At 39.0% G+C, this 20,985-nt stretch overlaps 1 protein-coding gene across 4 annotated transcripts in view; it reads left to right on the plus strand.

Annotated features, from left to right (window-relative positions):
* Positions 1-20,985, plus strand: part of HACL1 (2-hydroxyacyl-CoA lyase 1) — a 57,796-nt gene that overhangs the window by 26,838 nt on the left and 9,973 nt on the right. For all 4 annotated transcript variants that reach the window (XM_023540026.2, XM_010600475.3, XM_023540025.2 and 1 more), the window contains 6 exons: positions 10,444-10,549; positions 12,187-12,270; positions 13,453-13,554; positions 15,362-15,516; positions 16,122-16,280; positions 20,431-20,538. In XM_023540026.2, coding sequence (XP_023395794.1) covers positions 10,444-10,549; positions 12,187-12,270; positions 13,453-13,554; positions 15,362-15,516; positions 16,122-16,280; positions 20,431-20,538 — 714 coding nt within the window. The remainder of the gene's footprint in view (positions 1-10,443; positions 10,550-12,186; positions 12,271-13,452; positions 13,555-15,361; positions 15,517-16,121; positions 16,281-20,430; positions 20,539-20,985) is intronic.

The following is a 20,985-nucleotide window of genomic DNA, read 5'->3' on the forward strand; positions in this document are numbered from 1 at the left end:
GAGCTCCCAGTTATCTAGTTTCTCTTTTGGTGTTTGTGCATTGTTAGTAATGTTTTGTATTCTGTTTATGCCATGTATTAGAGCTCCTAGCATTGTCCCTATTTTTTCTTCCATGATCTTTATCATTTTAGATATTGTATTTAGGTCTTTGATCCCATTTTTGAGTTAGTTTTTGTGCATAGTGTGAGGCATGGGTCTTGTTTCATTTTTTTGTAGATGGATATCCAGTATACCAGCACCATTTGTTAAGGAGACTTGTGTTTTCCGTTTAACTGACTTTGGGCCTATGTCAAATATCAGCTGCTCTTAGGTGGATGATTTTACATCTGGATTCTCAGTTCTGTTCCTCTGGTCTATGTATCTGTTGTTGTACCAGTACGAGGCTGTTTTGACTACTGTGGCAGTATAATAGTTTCTAAAATCAGGTATTGTGAGGCCTCCCACTTTGTTCTTCTTCAGTAATGCTTTACTTATCCAGGGCATCTTCCCTTTCCATATATGAAGTTGGTGATTTGTTTCTAAAAAAAAATGCCATTGGAATTGTGTTGTATTTATAGGTTGCTTTGGGTAGAATAGACATTTTCACAGTGTTGAGTTTTCCTATCCATGAGCAAGGTATGTTTTCCCATGTATGTAGGTCTCTTTTGGTTCCTTGCAGTAGTGTCTTGTAGTTTTCCTTGCATAGGTCATTTATGTCTCTGGTTAGATTTATTCCTAAATATTTTATCTTCTTGGGGGCTATTGTAAATAGTATTGATTTGGTGATTTCCTCTTTGACGTTCTCTGCTGGTGTACAGGAATCCAATGATTTTTGTATGTTTATCTTGTATCCTGATACTTTGCTGAACGCTTCTGTTAGTTCAAGTAGTTTTCTCGTGGATTTTTTGAGGTTTTCTGTATGTAAGATTATATCATCTGCAAATAGAGATACTTTTACTTCTTCCTTACCAATTTGAATGCTGTGTATTACTTTTTCTAGCCTAAATTCTCTGGCTAGGACCTTCAGCACAATGTTGAATAAGAGTGATGATGAAGGGCATTCCTGTCTGGCTCCCGTTCTCAAGTGGAGTGCTTTCAGATTCTCCATTTAGGATGATGTTGGCTGTTGGCTTTGTGTAAATGTCCTTTATTATGTTGAGGAATTTCCTTTATATTCCTATTTTGCTGAGAGTTTTTATCTTGAATGGGTGTTGGACTCTATCAGATGCCTTTCCAAATCAATTGATAAGATCACTTGGTTCTTGTCTTTTATTTTTGTGATGGATTACACTGATTGTTTTTCTAATGTTGAACCATCCCGCATACCTGGTACAAATCCCAGTTGGTCATGGTGAATTATTTTGATATGTTGTTGAATTCTGTTGACTAGAATTTTGTTGAGGATTTTCTGCATCTATGTTCATGAGGGATATTGGCCTGTAATTTTCTTTTTTTTTGTGGTGTCTTTACCTGGTTTTTGTATCAGGGTTACGCCGGCTTCATAGAATGAGTTTGAGAGTATTCCATCTTTTTCTGTGCTCTGAAATAGTGGCGGTGTTAACTCTTTTCTGAAAGTTTGGTGGAATTCTCTAATGAGGCCATCAGGGCCAGGGCTTTTTTTTGCGGGGGGGGGGAGTTTTTTAATTCCATTTTCAATCTTTTCTTTTGTTATAGGTTTATTTAGTTGTTCTACCTGTGTTTGTATTAGTTTTGGTAGGTACTGTGTTTCTAGAAATTTGTCTGTTTCCTCTAGGTTTTCAAATTTGTTAGAGTACAGTTTTTCATAGTATTCTGTTATGATTCTTTTAATTTCAATTGAGGCCATTGTAATGTTGCCCATTTCATTTCTTACCCGGGTCATTTGCTTCCTCTCCTGTTTTTCTTTTGTCCATTTAGCCAATGGTTTATCAATTTTGTTGATCTTTTCAAAGAATGGAATTTGTCTGTTTCCTCTAGGTTTTCAAATTTGTTAGAGTACAGTTTTTCATAGTATTCCATTATGATTCTTTTAATTTCAGTTGAGTCCATTGTGATGTTGCCCATCTCATTTCTTATCCGGGTCATTTGCTTCCTCTCCTGTTTTTTTTTTTTTTGTCAGTTTAGCCAGTGGTTTATCAATTTTGTTGATCTTTTCAAAGAATGAGCTTTTGGTGGTGTTAACTCTTTCAGTTGTTTTTCTATTCTCTATTTAATTCTGCTCTAATTTTTATTATTTGCTTTTTTTCTGGTATCCAAGGGCTTTGTTTGCTGCTCTCTTTCTGTTTGTTTGAGTTGTAGGGTCAGTGCTTTGGTTTTGGCCCTTCTTTTTGGATGTGTGCATTTATTGCTATAAATTGACCTCTGAGTACTGCTTTTATTGTGTCCCAAACGTTCAGGTAGGGTGTGTTTTCATATTTGATTCTGTGAATTTCTTTATTCCATCCTTAATTTCTTCTATAACCCAGTAGTTTTTGAGCAAGGTTTTGTTCAGTTTCCATGTGTTTGGTTTTTTTCCCTTGCTTTTTCTGTTTTCCATTTCTGCTTTTATGGCTTTGGTCAGAAAAGATGCTTTGTAATATTTCGGTGCTTTGCTTTATGGACTAATATGTGGTCTACTCTGGAGGATGCTCCGTGTGCACTGGAAAAGAATGTATACTTGGCTGCTGTTCAGTGGAGTGTTCCGTATATGTCTGTGAGGTCAAGTTGGTTGAGTGTGGCATTTAGATCTTCTGTGTCTTTATTGAGCTTCTTTCTGGATGTTCTGTCCTTCACTGAAAGTGCTATGTCGAATTCTCCTACTGTTATTGTAGAGCTATCTGTTTTCTCTTTTCAATTTTGTTAGAGTTTGTTTTATGTATTTTGGAGCCGTGTCATTGGGTGCATAAATATTTAACATGATTATGTCCACCTGGTGTATTGACCCTTTCACCATTATATAGTGTCCTTTCTTATCCTTTATGGTGGATTTTACTTTAAAGTCTATTTTGTTAGACATTAATGTTGCCACTTCTGCTCTTTTTTGATTGTCGTTTGCTTGATATATTTTTTCCACCCTTTGAGTTTTAGTTTGTGTCTTTAAGTCTAAGATATGTCTCTCATAGGCAGTGTATAGATGGATCGTGTTTTTTTAATCCATTCTGCCACTCTCTGTCTCTTTATTGGTGCATTTAGTACAGTTACATTCAGCGTAATTACTGATAGGTATGAGTTTAGTGTTGTCATTTTGATGTATTTTTGTGTATGTGTTGTTGGCAGTTTCTTAATTTCTTCCACTTAATTTTCTGTGCTGAGTCATTTTTCTTTATTTTTTTTTTTTCATATTTTTCATTGTTGATTTTGTATTTGCTGAGTCTATGTTTTTCTTGTTTTTTATTTTGACATGTAGAATTGTTACATTCCTTTGTGGTTACCTTAATATTTACCCCTATTTTTTGAAGTTTAAACCCATCTTTTATTTCTTTATGTCACCTTGACATCCTCTCCATATGAAAAATCTATGACTACATTTTTTAGTCCCTCTTTTGTTTTAATGTTGTCATGTTTTACATAATGATGTCTCTGTTTCCCTATTTTCAGTGTTTTAGCTTTGATTTATTTTTGTGATTTCCCTGGCTCGGTTGATATGTGGTTGCTCTGTCCTGTGTTCTACACTTGGGTTGTTATCTGATGTTATTATTTTTCTAACCGGAGGGCTCCCTTTAGTATTTCTTGTAATTTTGGTTTGGTTTTTGCAAGCTCCCTAAACTCCTGTTTATCTGGAAATGTCCTAATTTTGCCATCATATTTGAGAGACAATTTTACTGGGTATGTAGTTCTTGGTTGACAGTTTTTTCTTTCAAGGTTTTATATATGTCATCCCATTGTCTCCTTGCCTGCGTGGTTTCTGCTGAGTAGCCTGAACTTAGTCTTATTGACCGTCCTTTGCAGATGACTTTTCATTTATCCCTAGCTGCTCTTAAAATTCTCTCTTTATCTTTGATTTTGGCAAGTTGATTATCATATGTCTTGGTGACTTTCTCTTGGGATCTGTTTGTGTTTGATGAGCATCTTGGGTAGATATCGTCTCATCTTTCACGATATCAGGGAAGTTTTCTGCCAACAGATCTTCAACAATTCTATCTGTATTTTCTGTTATCCCCCCTGTTTTGGTACTCCAATCAATTGTAGGTTATTTCTCTTGATAGACTACCACATACTTCTTAGGATTTCTTCATTTTTTTAAATTCTTTTAGCAGTTTTTTTTCCTCAGATATGTTGGTGTCAAGTGCTTTATATTCAGTCTCACTAATTCTGACTTCCCAATGGAAGGAGCCTCAATTCTGCTCCTATGACTTTCTACTGAGTTGTCTAATTCTGAAATTTTATGGTTAATCTTCTGGATTTCTGTTTGCTGTCTTTCTGTGGTTTCCTGTAGCTTGTTAAATTTTCATTGTGGTCTTCTCTAATCTTCTTGAGTTCCTCTATTGCTTTGTCTGTGTGTTCCTTGGCTTGTTCTGCACTTTGCCTGACCCTTTCCTGATCTCTTGAAGAGGTCTGTATATTAATCTTTTGTATTCTACCTCAGATAATTCCAGGAAGTTCTCTTCATCAGGAAGATTTCTTGATTCTTTGTTTTGGGAGCTTGCTGAAGCCATATGGTCTGCCTTTGTATGTGATTTTATATTGACTGTTTTCTCTGAGCTATCAATTAGTTACTGTTTTATTTTATGTTTACTTACTGTTTCCTAGCTCCTTGTTTTGTTTTGTTTTGATATGCCCAAATAAGCTGCTCGAGTGAGCTAGTTTGATTATTGGCGCCTTTGAAGCTCTAACGTCCTGTTACCAGGTAGTCAGAGCTGTTACTAGGTGTGTGAGCCCAGAAATCTGTTTACTTTTTTTGTATGGATTCAGCTCAGGTATCCGGATAGTTGGTCATCAAGTGTGTGGTGCAGGCTCTCACCTACAGTCCTAGACAGGCAGGGGTGATTGATGTAGGCAAAGGTATCTGGCTTAAGTAGGGTGTCAGGTGCCGGGCAAGGCAGGGGGCTGATAGCCGCCCCTGAGTGTCTGTGAGGAAAGCATGTTCCTGTTCCCTAGAGCACATAAGTGGGTGAGTTTTGCAGCTGGACTAGGGGTACCTGCTGCTGCTGGCTCTAAGGACTGGCAGGCACCACTTATTCTTGGACCCCTGTTGCAGGTGGCTAGGTGATGTGGGTGGCGCTACCAGTCTTCAGGCTTCTGATGTGGGTATGTGAGGACCCTGCTTAATAGGCAGAGCAGTGCCAAATGTCATGAGCCTGCCTCTCCACCATGCAGCTGATACAGTTAAGGTTAGACTTCAGATATATATCCTGTTGTACTGTGCTAATGAGGTCCTACGTTGTTATAATGGGCCCACACAGGTTTATGCAGGGATGAAAGGCATTCAAAGTCCATGTACCCCTTATGCCTGTGCCTAGGCAAAGGAGCTGTTTGCGCCCTGAGTTCCTTTAGGGGAGCCAGCAGATTATTTTTCCCTGTCTGTTAATTTGTTCCCTCTGCAAGGCCAGGAGAATGGCTCAACACGTGTAACAGGGCCTACTTCCAGCCCAGGAGACGTAGCAGTCTCTGAAGCTGACTCAGACCCAGTGCAAAGTGGAAAGGGGGCAGGTAAATGGGAGAGAGGTTTTTCCCAAAGGGAGTTTCTTGATCTGTGCGGTATGTTAGACGCATGTACTTATCTTTTACCAATCGAGCACTGCATTTCACTGATTCTGGAGGTGTGAGTGGACTCTCCGCTGCTTGGCCTCTACTGATGTGGAAAACACATCCTGAATGCCACTGTTTGCCTCACTGTGCTCACACCAGTGGATCCGGCCTGAAGGTTACTGGTTTCTGCCAGGTCAGGTCTGGCAACTCCTTGCTGCTTCTCAACCGTCTCTCCTTCCCCCTCCCACTCAGCCAGCTTCCTTAACTTTGCCTTTGATGTTCAAGGCTCCTAGATTGTCATGTATAATTTATTCACTTGTTTTTTCAGGTCTTTGTAGTAAGAGAGGCCACAGGAAGTATCTGACTACTCCACCAGCTTGACCCCACCTCTTTTTTAAGAAACAAAAGTTTACAGATTTGTGGTCCCCTGTGTATATTTCCTGATCCCATTCCCTTCTTTGATCTTCACAGTTAACCACCATCATTTGTTTTGTGTTTTTCATATTCTTATGCATGAACTAAAACCAATTTTTAGAGCTTTAAAAATGTCATGTTTGCTGATTGATCTTTGTTGCTCATTTAGTGCCATCTTAATTGATTATGCTTTACTTTTTATTCATATTAGTATATTTTGTGCAGTAACCAAGTTAATTCTTGCACTATTAATTAAGATTTTTTTGGTGTGTGGATATTTTAGACTGATTTGAGTTGAAGTTTATCTTCATTCCAGCCAAATTTTTAGAAGATATTGTTAGTGACATTAATAGCATGAAAAAGATACTTGAATCAATAATTGTAAGGGTTTTAGAGTCTTGTCATATGCAAATCTATTCTGCCAATTGCAGTTTTTATCAGTTTGTTAATTGGGTGCCACAGAATCAATAGAGTAAATGAAGATGCTTTTTTGGAGAGTATACTTGAAATGATAACTGAATTTCTGTGAAAAATAGCGCAAACGACTGAAGAAGACAAAAGCAATAAAAACAGACCTGGTAAAAGATAGGAAAAAAGGGAAATAGCCAGGAACCAAAAGAGCAGAGAAAGGAAGGAAAAAAAAAAAATAGCATTTATGGTAATTAGTTCTCTTGGAAAAAAGCAGAGACATACAGATCGAGTTAATTATAACAACAACTGTGTGCATTACAAGAGCCACATCTGAAACAAAATGGTACTTCTTACAAATAAGACCGGGCAGAGATGTATGAGGTGAACAGAGAGAAAGCAGGGGTGGCCATGTTAATATCAGACACTGTGGATTTCAAAGTAAAAATCATTAAAAGAGGTTAGAAATTACTTATTTTTGCTGCTGTTTTTTTTTTTTTAATTTTTATTGAGCTTCACGTGAACATTTACCAATCAAGACAGTCTGTCACATATAAGTTTATATACACCTTACTCCATACTCCCACTTGCTCTCCCCCTAATGAGTCAGCCCTTTCAGTCTCTCCTTTCGTGACAATTTTGCCAGCTTCCAACCCTCTCTATCCTCCCATTCCCCCTCCAGACAGGAGATGCCAACACAGTCTCAAGTGTCCACCTGATATAATTAGCTCACTCTTCATCAGCATCTCTCTCCTACCCACTGTCCAGTCCCTTCCATGTCTGATGAGTTGTCTTCGGGAATGGTTCCTGTCCTGGGCCAACAGAAGGTTTGGGGACCATGACCGCCGGGATTCCTCTAGTCTCAATCAGACCATTAAGTCTGGTCTTTTTATGAGAATTTGGGGTCTGCATCCCACTGATCTCCTGCTGCCTCCGGGGTTCTCTGTTGTGCTCCCTGTCAGGGCAGTCATCGGTTGTGGCCGGGCACCAACTAGTTCTCCTGGTCTCAGGATGATGTAGGTCTCTGGTTCATGTGGCCCTTTCTGTCTCTTGGGCTCATAGTTATCGTGTGACCTTGGTGTTCTTCATTCTCCTTTGATCCAGGTGGGTTGAGACCAATTGATGCATCTTAGATGGCCGCTTGTTAGCATTTAAGACCCCAGAGGCCACATTTCAAAGTGGGATGCAGAATGTTTTCATAATAGAATGATTTTGCCAATTGACTTAGAAGTCCCCTTAAGCCATGGTCCCCAAACCCCCGCCCTTGTTCCGCTGACCTTTGAAGCATTCAGTTTATCCCGGAAACTTCTTTGCTTTTGGTCCAGTCCAGTTGAGCTGACCTTCCATGTATTGAGTATTGTCCTTCCCTTCACCTAAAGTAGTTCTTATCTACTAACTAATCAGTAAAAAACCCTCTCCCACCCTCCCTCCCTCCCCGCCTCGTAACCACAAAAGTGTGTGTTCTTCTCAGTTTATACTCTTTCTCAAGATCTTATAATAGTGGTCTTATACAATATTTGTCCTTTTGCCTCTGACTAATTTCGCTCAGCATAATGCCTTCCAGGTTCCTCCATGTTATGAAATGTTTCACAGATTCGTCACTGTTCTTTATCGATGCGTAGTATTCCATTGTGTGAATATACCACAATTTATTTACCCCTTCATCCGTTGATGGACACCTTGGTTGCTTCCAGCTTTTTGCTATTGTAAACAGAGCTGCAATAAACATGGGTGTGCATATATCTGTTCATGTGAAGGCTCTTATTTCTCTAGGGTATATTCCGAGGAGTGGGATTTCTGGGTTGTATGGTAGTTCTATTTCTAACTGTTTAAGATAACGCCAGATAGATTTCCAAAGTGGTTGTACCATTTTACATTCCCACCAGCGGTGTATAAGAGTTCCAATCTCTCCGCAGCCTCTCCAACATTTATTATTTTGTGTTTTTTGGATTAATGCCAGCCTTGTTGGAGTGAGATGGAATCTCATTGTAGTTTGAATTTGCATTTCTCTAATGGCGTTTTTTTTTTTTTTTAATGGCTAATGATCGAGAGCATTTTCTCATGTATCTGTTAGCTGCCTGAATATCTTCTTCAGTGAAGTGCGTGTTCATATCCTTTGCCCACTTCTTGACTGGGTTGTTTTTATTTTTGTGGTTGAGTTTTGACAGAATCATATAGATTTTAGAGATCAGGCTCTGGTCGGAGATGTCATAGCTGAAAATTCTTTCCCAGTCTGTAGGTGGTCTTTTTACTCTTTCGGTGAGGTCTTTAGATGAGCATAGGTGTTTGAATTTTAGGAGCTCCCAGTTATCTGGTTTCTCTTCGTCATTTTTGGTAATGTTTTGTATTCTGTTTATGCCTTGTATTAGGGCTCCTAAGGTTGTCCCTATTTTTTCTTCCATGATCTTTATCATTTTAGTCTTTATGTTTAGGTCTTTGATCCACTTGGAGTTAGTTTTTGTGCATGGTGTGAGGTATGGGTCCTGTTTCATTTTTTTGCAAATGGATATCCAGTTATGCCAGCACCATTTGTTAAAAAGACTATCTTTTCCCCAATTAACTGACACTGGGCCTTTGTCAAATATCAGCTGCTCATATGTGGATGGATTTATATCTGGGTTCTCAATTCTGTTCCATTGGTCTATGTGCCTTTTGTTGTACCAGTACCAGGCTGTTTCGACTACTGTGGCTGTATAATAGGTTCTGAAATCAGGTAGAGTGAGGCCTCCCACTTTCTTCTTCTTTTTCAGTAATGCTTTGCTTATCCGAGGCTTCTTTCCCTTCCATATGAAGTTGGTGATTTGTTTCTCCATCACATTAAAAAATGACATTGGAATTTGGATCGGAAGTGCATTGTATGTATAGATGGCTTTTGGTAGAATAGACATTTTTACTATGTTAAGTCTTCCTATCCATGAGCAAGGTATGTTTTTCCACTTATATAGGTCCCTTTTAGTTTCTTGCACTAGTACTTTGTAGTTTTCTTTGTATAGGTCTTTTACATCTTTGGTAAGATTTATTCCTAAGTATTTTATCATCTTGGGGGCTACTGTGAATGGTATTGTAGAAATTATTTGTTTTGAGGAAAGACAAAATACATAATTAAGACCTAATATAGCAGTGGGTTTTTTTTAATAGCATGAAATATATAGAAGGAGACTATTAGAGATATACTTGGTATAGTATTTCTGGAAGCAACCTGGGAATATGAATCGGTAGCCTTAAAAATAACTCCTTCTAGGAGTCAGTGTGAAGTGTGCATTAAAATCCAAGCACAGATATTCAACTTAGAACTAATAACATAGAAAATATCCAACAGTGGAGAAAAGATTATTTATATAAACTACAGTATATATATATGTTCAACATAATATGTCACCTTTAAAAACCTTATATAAGAAAAACTTAATGTCAAAAACATTGATGAGAAGCAAAAGTACATGAGACAGTATTATAGTATATGAGCTCAACTATGTAAAAAAACACCCAAAAACAAAACCAAACCCACTGCTGTTGAGTCGATTCCAACTCATAGCGACCCTATAGGACAGAGTGGAACCACCCCATAGGGTTTCCACGGAGCGCCTGGTGGATTTGAACTGCCATCCTCTTGGTTAGCAGCTGTAGTACTCAACTACTACGTCACCAGGGTTCCCATAAAAATATACACACATAGAAAAAAAGACTAGATGGAAATATGCCAAGATTTTAATAACAATTAATAAGGTGTCAGTGTTGCGTGATTTGATTTTTTTTCTTCATCCTTTTTTTTTTGATCTTTCTAGATTATCCACTGTGGACTTGCATTAGTTTTTATAAGTTGGCTTAGAAATTTTAGTTTGAAAGATCAAACTAACCCTAGTGCTGATTCTGAAGTCTAATGTAAACTCCAAATTGTTTATTTAAACTTTTCCAATTACTTCAGATATTAATTTTAGAATCGTTCAAATAAGAAATATAAACTTCTTGTGTCATATCAGATTGTTTTTCTCATAGGGCTTTACAATTTGCTGACGTAATTGTGTTATTTGGTGCAAGATTAAATTGGATTTTGCATTTTGGACTGCCTCCACGATATCAACCAGATGTGAAGTTTATCCAGGTACTCGGAGAGGAGGGATTTAAATCAGAAAAAAAAAAAAAAAAAAATTTCAGAGCTATCTGTAATTCACTGTTCTCCCTCTCAGCCTTTACCAGCCCCTCTTTCTTCTTGGCTTTTGTAAAGAACCATTTCTCTTTTTACAAAAGTAGAATTTTATAAGTTATCTGAAATAATTATAGGTACTAAGTAAGCTGCCTTTTCAAGCCCAAGAAACATAATGTGCCAGTTTGGTCATACTCAGAAACCCTTCAAAATCAAGTTTTAAATAGCTTGAAAAATAAGCATAATTTGCCTCTTCTCCATTAAAACAACAACAACAAACAGTTGCCGTTGCGTCAGCTTCAACTCATACCAATCCCGTGTGTGTCAGTAGAATTGTGCTTCATAGGGTTTTCAGTGGCTCAGCTTTTCACAAGTAGATCTCCAGACGTTTCTTCCAAGGAACATCTGGGTGAACTTGAACCCCCAACCTTTTGGTTAGCAGCCAAGCATGTTAACCGTGTGCACCACCCAAAGGTTCCCCTCTTTTCCATAGTACAAGAATATTTCAAAGTGGAAAAGAAGTTTAAGTAGTACGGTAAGTTAGAATGGAATATTCAGTGTTGTTAGAGATTGAATTCTTCATTTAGATGCCAAAATTTTCTTTTACTCTTTGGTTGGAAATCTCTAAACTATGCTGCATTTACCTGTGTTGTTAAACAAGGGGTCTGGAACACACTGTGACCCCTCTTTGATGACTCTCCTATCATTATGACCGTCTTTATAATCCAGGTTCCTAATGGGCATGCGAAGTACTGCCAACGTGGCATAAAAACCTATCGGCCCTATAGAAATTGGCTCCATCCCATTTTATATTTGACGAACCCACTGTAATTGCTGTTTTCTCCCTTTATATCTTTTACTTCTTAAGGTGTCAATGTCTAATAGCCCTTTTCCCCCCTGGGACAGTTGAAAACTAAAGCCACAAATAAGCAAGACCATGGATGTACCTGGAAGATGCTGTCATCCCTTGATCACAGAGTAAAGTCCATCTCCTTTGGGCAGCTAAATTATTCCTAATTAAGACCTATTTTCACTTGCCCATCCAGAAATGGGCTTCTGAGTAACTGGGAAGTAACCATGCCATGCTGTAGGAGTGGTTCACAAAATGTGGTCCCGGGACCAGCAGCATCAGCATCACCTGGTACCTGTTAGAAATGCCAGTTCCCAGACCCACCTCAGACGTATTCAGTCAGAAATTCTGGGGGTGTCCTCTTGCAGGTGCACTCTTTATTTTAACAAGCCCATCAGGTAATTCTGATACACGCTCAAGTTTGAGAACCCCTGCTGTAGATAGGAATTCCCAGTGTAGATAACTAGAACCTTATTATTGCTTAGATTTAAAACCATAATTGATCAGGTCAAACACACCAAAATTCCACGAGCAGATTTTAAAATAAGGGAAAGTGATGAAGTTCTCTACTAGCTATGATACTCATGTAGTTCTGTAGATTTTTACTTTTATTAAAGGACTTCTTGAGTATCACATTTTTTTGTCATACGTTGTATATACATAGTTAATGTATTCTACCTTAATTGACTTTTTAAAGATTTTAGGAATAAACATAGCTTGTTCTTCAGCCTTGTCTCTCTTTTAGGTTGATATCCGTGCAGAAGAGTTGGGGAATAATGTAAGGCCTGCTGTCGCTTTGCTTGGAGACATAAATGCCGTAACTAAACAGGTGAGCACTTTGCCTGAGTTTTCATTTTTGTGGATTGGTCCTTGAAGAACAGCTCTTGAAAACATTTCTGTCTTGATTCACTTGGTGACTGGACTGTTAATACTGGTTTTAAAGAAAATTTATGATGAAAAACTATTCTTGAATATACTTTGTTGGAACTTGATGAATATAACTCCTTGCACATAGACCGTTTCATATGAGTAAGTTAAGCATTTCTAGAAGGTGACTGAAAGTTTAAAGTCATTCAGTGGGCAAAATAGTGATTTACTAAATAAGATCCGGCTATAGGGTCGCTGTGAGTTGGAATTGACTTGACGGCAGTGGGGTTTTTTTTTGTTTGTGTCAAAAATTGTAATATAGCTTCCAGAGGAACTGAATTTACAGCCAAGAAATGGCTTAGGCACTGAGAAGATCTAACTTAATATTTCTTCAGGCAATAAAGAGCTTTTTATTCTTCAAACTATAATTGGTGACTTGTCCAGGTTCCGATTATTTGTACATAATTTATACATTTCATTGTAATAGATAAAATATTGTCATATTCATTATTTGATTTTGGTTGGTATAAACTGGTGTTATTAACATGATTATACAATTAAAAAAAAAAAACAAACTGCCAAACCCATTGCCACTGAGTCAATTCTGACTTATAGCAGAGTAGAACTGCCCCATAGGGTTTCCAAGGAGTGTCTGGTGGATTCGAACTGCCGACCTTTTGGTTAGCAGCTGAGCTCTTAACCACTGCACCACCAGAGCTCCAATTATGCAACAGTAGCATGCAATTCCAAATTACGTATTAAAACACTGTAGAGCATTTGTTCTTTGTCATAGCAATCTGAGGATGTTGGCCTTCCTGCAAGGGTTTTATGGAAGGTAGTGGATTTCCTTCTAGTGTCAAAGGCTGAGGAGGACTTAGGAACCCCTGCCTGTGAAGTGTAGCTGTGTCCTGTGGGAATCCCAGCATCTAGCAGAAATCCACACTGATTCAGGCAAAAGCTTTCCATGTTACCCATTTACCTTCTATCAGCCGTTGGCTGCCTAAAGAGAAACCAGCAAGCATAAGAGTGATGTGAGGGGTAGGATAGGAGAGTATTATTGTCTCCTTTAATAAGAGGTTGTTTTTATGTTAATATGATATAAGTTTGCTTTCAAAAAGGTAAGAAAAAGTTTGTGGTGTTTTAGCTTTTGGAACAATTTGATAAAACACCGTGGCAGTATCCTCCAGAGAGCACATGGTGGAAAACTCTAAGGGAAAAAATGAAGAGCAATGAAGCTGCATCCAAGGTAATATGGGGCCCACTGAAACTCAAGAAAGCCTTAGGTTCATGGTTCATTTAGTTCTGTCATAATGCAACATACGCGTTCCTAAAAATCCCTGGGCTATGCAAAATCACTCAATGAAAACCACAGGGCTGACGAACAAATACAATTACGAGTGCAATACTCAAAAAGTTTTTGACACATAAAAATAAGGTGTTGTGTGCGCCGCTGAGTAGCTCAGATTTACACACAGTAATAAAAAAAAAAATTTTTTTTTTTAAGTAGTTCAGAAATGCATGTATACAACAATAAATACGGTACTCTTCCTTGAAAAGGACCTGAAGTTTGTATGGAGAAGGGGACCTTGAAGGGTTGCAGCTTGTGTATTAGGGAGAAGTGGTAGAAGGAGGGTCATCCAAAATTGGACAGAAAGTTTTAACACCAGTTTTGGATGGGTGTGGCTCATTGTCCTCAGTTTGATGTCAAAATCAAACATCACAGTTAAGCAACCTTTCACAGCCTGAAATTCTGAGGCATGTTTTTTTTTGCATTAAGATGTACGTTCTTCGAGACATAAATTTGTAACAGCTCTTTCATTAAAATTGAAAAATTGGTCCAATGTATAGCCTTCTTTTTCAATTAACTTTTTTATCACTGCTGAGAATTCTTTTGCGGCTTTCTCATCTGCCCTCGTGCCTTCGCCTGATAGCCGAAGGCTTTGGAAATTGTAGAGATACTTGAAACTATCAAACCATCAACTGCTAGCACTGAAAGGAGCTACTTGCAGGAGTTGATGATTTTTGTTTAAAGCCTTCATAAAAAAAATGGTGCTTTATTTTTGACCGTGAGAAAGGTTGCGTCTGACTTTTTTTTGCTGTTCTACGTTTTCCTACCCATCTTGGTTCAGCTGGGTGCAGCTTTTTGCTTTTACCTAGTGTTTCTTACTGACAGAATCGTGCATAAGCCAGTACAAATCGTGTTGGAACAAATTCACATTTTCAAAACAAGCATTATAGCACCACTTAGTGTACATGATTCCGTCTTAGGCTGAAATTTTCATCAGCGACTGTTTCTCCTGTCAGGAAAAAAACAAAGCAAAATTTTTTTTTAAGGAGGCAGCCTCAATTCTGTTTCCTGAATCGTATCATTTTTATTCTCCTTTCTTCCGTAACTTAAGAGGAAAGGAACTGACCTTTGGCCCCTGGCCCAGGGGCCACTCATCCATCTTGGATACAATCTCAGACCAAAGTAACATGGGGCAGGGGCAGTACTGGGGCTGATAGGGCCAGTGGGATGTTGCTGCTAATGCCCTGCGAGGCTTTCTCTCAGTTCCAGTAGGCATATGGCTAGGCAAAAGGCATTTACTTGACTCTTTTCTCCTCCAGTGAGGGACTCCCTAGTATAGTGGGTGTAGTGTATTTCCTTTACCCTCCAGTATATGTGGGGGGTCGGGGGGGAGAAGCAGATTTTCAGATGGTGTGGAAAATCTTGACATTTTTATTTTAAGTTTAGGGGCAAATCTTAAATGAAATATTCTAGAACAAAAATTTCACTTTTTCCAATGCAGTGTTTTCTTAAGAATGCTTAAATGAGATTGATTGGTTTTGTTTAACCCAGTGTTTCACAGCTGTCTTTAGTAAAGGGACTCTCGTTATTCTCAGCGTGTCCCCTAGGATTATTTCTAGGTCACTTAGCTTCTGAGAGTAGCCATTTCACAGCCATGGGGATACTTGTAATTATTGCCTAGTGGTTTGCCAAATAGGTTTTATAATAGCTTATGGACATGGTTTATTTTCATTGTATTCGAATCTCTTCCCTTCTGCTGTTTTAGGAATTAGCTTCCAAAATATCTCTACCTATGAATTATTACACAGTATTCTACCATATTCAAGAGCGACTACCCAGAGACTGTGTTGTGGTAAGCGAGGGAGCAAACACTATGGACATTGGACGCACTGTGCTTCAGAACTACCTTCCTCGTCACAGGCAAGTCTTCCAAAAAAGAAAAATAGAGCTCTGTTATTTAATTTTAATGTGTTAAACACAATAAAAACCCACTGCTGTCGAATCGATTCTGACTCATAGCAACCCCATAGGGTTTCCAGGGCTGTGATCTCTATGGAAACAGACTGCCACATCTTTCCTCTGTGGGGCCGCTGATGGTTTCAGACTGCCCACGTTTCTGTTAGCAGTTGATCGCTTTAACTGTTAAACACGATACTGCAGGTTAATAAAACATTTGAGAATTATATATCTTCATTGTATAAGGGTATAGTTCATAAAAGTAATTCTTAGATTAGGTTTTGTAGTTTTTATGCTTGATACACGCTAACGATCATGTCATAACCTGTATACTCAGTGTTCCCGGGATATATTCATAGTCTTCCAAGCAGTCACAAGTATCGTTGTCCTCTTGTTCTGCTTACCCTGGCCAATTTATTTCTTCATGTTGTGATAATTTTATATCGAAGAAAGAATGGTTTATTATTTATTTTCCCGTGAGCCATGTGAATGCATCCAGAAGGCTTGTGCTAACCCAACCCTCTGTAACATGGCCCAGAAAGTTTCACTGTAGCTTTGTTTCCCGACAGGCTTGATGCTGGTACTTTCGGAACAATGGGAGTCGGTTTGGGATTTGCCATTGCAGCCGCTATAGTGGCTAAAGATAGAAACCCAGAGCAGCGGGTCATCTGTGTGGAAGGAGACAGTGCATTTGGGTTTTCTGGCATGGAAGTGGAAACCATCTGCAGGTAAAACAGCATCTTGGGCCCGAGCATTTTCATTTTCCAAAATACGAAAAATTATACAATAAAACCCACGCACCTAACAGGTCTTCATCAAGGGTTCCCCATGTGCCAGGCACTGAGGATAGGAATAAAAATAACCCGGAGTCTTTCTGTTTAAGGATAGCATGTTCAAGGCTGCTTCTGGGGTCAGATGGCCTGGATTTAAACACTGGCTCTACCATGTCCAAGCCAAGTGACTTTGGTTAAGTTTTAAATAAGAACAGTAATATGGCTACCTTAGTGGATGGTTATGAGAAGCAAATAAGATCATCCAGGTAAAGGTGAGTGTTCATTGGATATGAGCTGTTCCCATGATGTTAGGGGGATTTGTGGGGAAACTCCTGAGTTGTAGATCCTTCTTTAGGAGTACAGGGATTTTTTTTCCCTCTCTGTATTGAACTGTAGTAAAACCGTTCTAGTCTTAGCCAAGGCTCTCAGTAGAACTTTGTAAATCATGGTTTGGGGCTTTTAAAACTTTGGTACGTAAAACTCTCAAGATCAGGAAGAAAGTTTATGCCTGTTAGAGTGTCTGTGTTGACACCCAAGTGAACTGATAGACCAAAAGATGATTTGTGGGAAAGCCAGCCTTCTAGAGAATAGTGATTCCCTTTTAGTATGGAAAGCAAATGCTGTTGTTGTTATTAGGTGCCGTTGAGTCAGTTTTGGCTCACAGCTACTCTGTGCACAACAGAATGAAACACTGCCCAGTCCTGTGCCATCCTCACAATCATTGTTACGCTTGAGGCCGTTATTGCGGCTACCTTGTCAGTCCATCTCATTGAGGGTCTTCCTCTTTTTCCCTGACCCTCTACTTTACCAAGCAAGATGTCCTTCTCCAGGGACTAGTCCTCCTGATAACATGTCTAAAGTATGTGAGATGAAGTCTCACCATCCTCGCTTTTAAGGAGCATTCTGGCTGTACTTCTTCCAAGACAGATGTGTTCGCTCTTTTGGCAGTCCATGATGTATTCAATATTCTTCGCCAATACCATAATTCAAAGGTGTCAATTCTTTGGTCTTCCTTATTCATTGTCCAGCTCTCCTGTGCATATGAGGCAATAGAAAATACCATGGCATGAGTCAGGCACACCTTAGTCTTCAAAGTGACATCTTTGCTTTTCAACACTTTAAAGAGGTCCTTTCCAGCAGATTTGCCCAATGCAATGTGTCTTTAGATTTCTCGACTGCTGCTTCCATGGCTGTTGATTGTGGATCCAAGTAAAATGAATTCCCTGACAACTTCAATCTTGTCTCCGTTTATCACGATGTTGCTTTTTGGTCCAGTTGTGAGGATTTTTGTTTTCTTTATGTTGAGATGTAAACCATACTGAAGGCTGTGGTCTTCGATCTTCATAAGTAAAGTGTTTCAAGTCCTCTTCACTTTCAGCAAGCCAGGTTGTGTCATCTGCATAATGCAGGTTGTTAACGAGTCTTCTTCCAGTCCTGATGCCCTATTCTTCATATAGTCCAGCTTCTTGGATTATTTGCTCAGCATACAGATTGAATAAGTATGGGGAAAGGATACAACCCTGATGCGCACCTTTCCTGACTTTAAACCACATAGTACCCTCTTGTTCTGTTCGAACGACTGCCTCTTGATCTATGTATAGGTTCCTCATGAGCACAATTAAATGTTCTGGAATTCCCATTCTTTGCAATTTTATCCGTAATTTGTCATGACCCACACAGTTGAATGGCTTTGCATAGTCAATAAAACCCAGGTAAACACCTTCTGGTATTCTCTGCTCTCAGCAAGTATCCATCTGACATCAGCAGTGATATCCCTGGTTCCATGCCCTGTTCTGAATCTGGCTTGAATTTCTAGCAGTTCCCTGTCCATGTACTGCTGCAACTGCTTTTGAATGATCATCACCAAATTTTACTTGAGAAATACCTAGCACGTTCTTCCCTTTTGGTTCTGTAACTCCAGGTCTTTGCACATGTCATTATAATGCTTTGTCTTCTTGAGCCCCTCGCTTTGAAATTTTCTTTTCAGCTCTTTTCTTCATTTCTCCTGTTTGCTTTAGCTACTTGACATTCAAAAGCAAATTTCAGAGTCTCCTCTGACATCTATTTTGATCTTTTCTTTCTTTCTTGTCTTTTTAATGACCTCTTGCTTTCTTCATATATGATGTCCTTCATGTCATTCCACAACTCGTCTTTGGTCATTAGTGTTCAATATGTCAAATCTATTTTTGACATGGTCTCTAAATTCAGGTGGGATATATTCACTTTTGTACTTTGGCTCTTGTGGACTTGTTCTAATTTTCTTTGGCTTCAACTTGAACTTGTATATACGACCAATTGATGGTCTGTTCCACAGTCTACCCCTGGCCTTGTTCTGACTGATGATATTGAGCTTTTCCATCATCTCTTTCCAAAGATATAGTCAGTTTGATTCCTGTGTATTCCTTCTGGCGGGGTCCACGTGTATAGTTGCTGTTTATGTTGTTGAAAATGGTAATTGAAAGAAGACGTCATTGGTTTTGCAAAATTCTGTCATGCAATTTCCAGTGTCGTTTCTATCACCAAGGCCATATTTTCCAACTACCAATCCTTCTCTGTTTTCAGCCTTCCTATTCCAATCACCAGTAATTATCAGTGCCTCCTTATTGCATATTCAACCAATGACAGACTGCAGAAGTTGATAAAAACCTTCAATTTCTTTGTCTTTGGCCTTAGCAGTTGGTGCGTAAATTTGAATAATAGTCATATTAACTGGTCTTCCTTGTAGGCGTATGGATATTATCCTACCACTGACAGCGTTTACTTCAGGATAGATCTTTGAAATGTTCTTTTTGATGATGAATGCAATGCCATTCTTTTTTAAGTTGTCATTCCTGGCATAGTAGACCATATGATTGTTCAATTCAAAATAGCCAATACCAGTCCATGTCAACTCACTAATGCCTAGGATATCATACCTATGTTTACGTGTTCCGTTTCATTTTTGACGATTTCCAGTTTTCCTAGATTCGCACTTTGTGCATTCCACGTTCTGATTATTAATGGATGTTTGCAGCTGTTTCTTCTCATTTTGAGTCATGCCACATCAGCAAACGAAGGTCCTGAAAGCTTGACTGCATCCACATCATTAAGGTGGACTCTACTTTGAGGAGGCAGCTCTTTCCCAGTCGTCTTTTGAGTGCTTCCAACCTGGAGGGTTCATCTTCTAGCACTATATCAGACTTTGTTCCACTGCTATTTATAAGGTTTTCACTGGCTAATTTTTTTCAGAAGTAGACTGCCAGATTCTTCTCCCTAGTCTGTCTTAGTCCAGAAGTTCTGCTGAAACCTGTCCACCATGTGTGACCCTGTTGGTATTTGAGTCCCAGTGACATAGTTCTAGCATCACAGCAACACTCGGGCCTCTACAGTACAGCAAACTGACAGATGCGTGGGCAGAGCAAATAGTTACCCAAATCCTGTCATTTAACACTATGCAGTTTAGTTTTATTTTTTACCACTTGGCCTCAGAAATTTATCTGTAGAAAATAAAACCCATGTTCTTTTGTCAGTCATTAATAAGGTTGAATCAGACCTTTTTTGTCATTACCATACTGTTTAGCACATTGTTAAATACTGTCTTTCTCCTGATGAAATCATATAAGGTCTTTCTAATCATGAGTGAAGTGGTTTGAGGGCAGAGAATGTTTTCTTGTCCCTTGTGTGCCTCCCACCGCATCAAGCATATGCTGGTTGTCTAAAAAAAGCTCAAAAAATAAAAAGATGCTTTTCAAACAGACTCTGAGGTGATGCTTCAGAGGCTATTAAGTAGGGAAGGTGTGTTCTTACTAACATTTGGGTCTATGAAAATCAAAACTCAGAGAAGCTTAAGGTTTGCTCTAGGTCCATAGGTAAATAGTAGTAGAACCAGAGAAAAATTTAGGTCTGCTGGCCCCAATCTTACGTACTTTCTACCATTTCATGATGTCTCTGTTAATGGTTTGATAGTCTTTATTAAGGTAATAAATGCCTAATTTTTAGCCCGACTCTAATGCTGCCAAAAAGCATACAGAAAATGGTAACCATTTTCAGTTGAAATCTCAACTGAAAGAAAAGAAATTGCTTCAGAGTTAAGATGACTTTCTTTGTACTTTGCTCTCAATTTTAGGTACAACCTGCCGATCATACTCTTGGTGGTGAATAATAATGGAATTTACCAGGGTGTTGATGCAGGTACTTGGAAGGAGATGTTAAATTTTGGAGAAACTGCTACCGTGTGAGTAACCTAGAACAAAGTAGATGCACTCTCATGATTTTAACCTGTCCTTAAAAATTCTGCTACATCTGAATGTGCTTATGTGGTGCGGGTATTTGATTTGATTATCAGCCCCTCTCAGTGGCAGGTTGTGCACGACCCCTCTTTGCACAACCATTCATTATTGGGCGCTTCAGTAAATACGATGATTATCTGGGACCGCTGAAGACTCGGGTGGATGGAGCTGATGTCTGAGCCTTGTTAATTAGAGGGCTCATTGCAAAATGCCTGAAGTACCAAGGGACCATTCCTTATCCGTGCATTATGTCGGCATGTAGATGTCTGCAGATTAGTTATGATCCGGAGATCGTCCTGCCTTTTATCACTTAGAGCCCTGGTGGTACAATGGTGAAGAGCTCAGCTGCTAACCGAAAGATCGGGCAGTTTACCCACCAGCCGCTCCTTAGA

Source organism: Loxodonta africana, chromosome 27 (genome assembly GCF_030014295.1).
Source record: "Loxodonta africana isolate mLoxAfr1 chromosome 27, mLoxAfr1.hap2, whole genome shotgun sequence".
Classification (NCBI taxonomy): domain Eukaryota; kingdom Metazoa; phylum Chordata; class Mammalia; order Proboscidea; family Elephantidae; genus Loxodonta; species Loxodonta africana.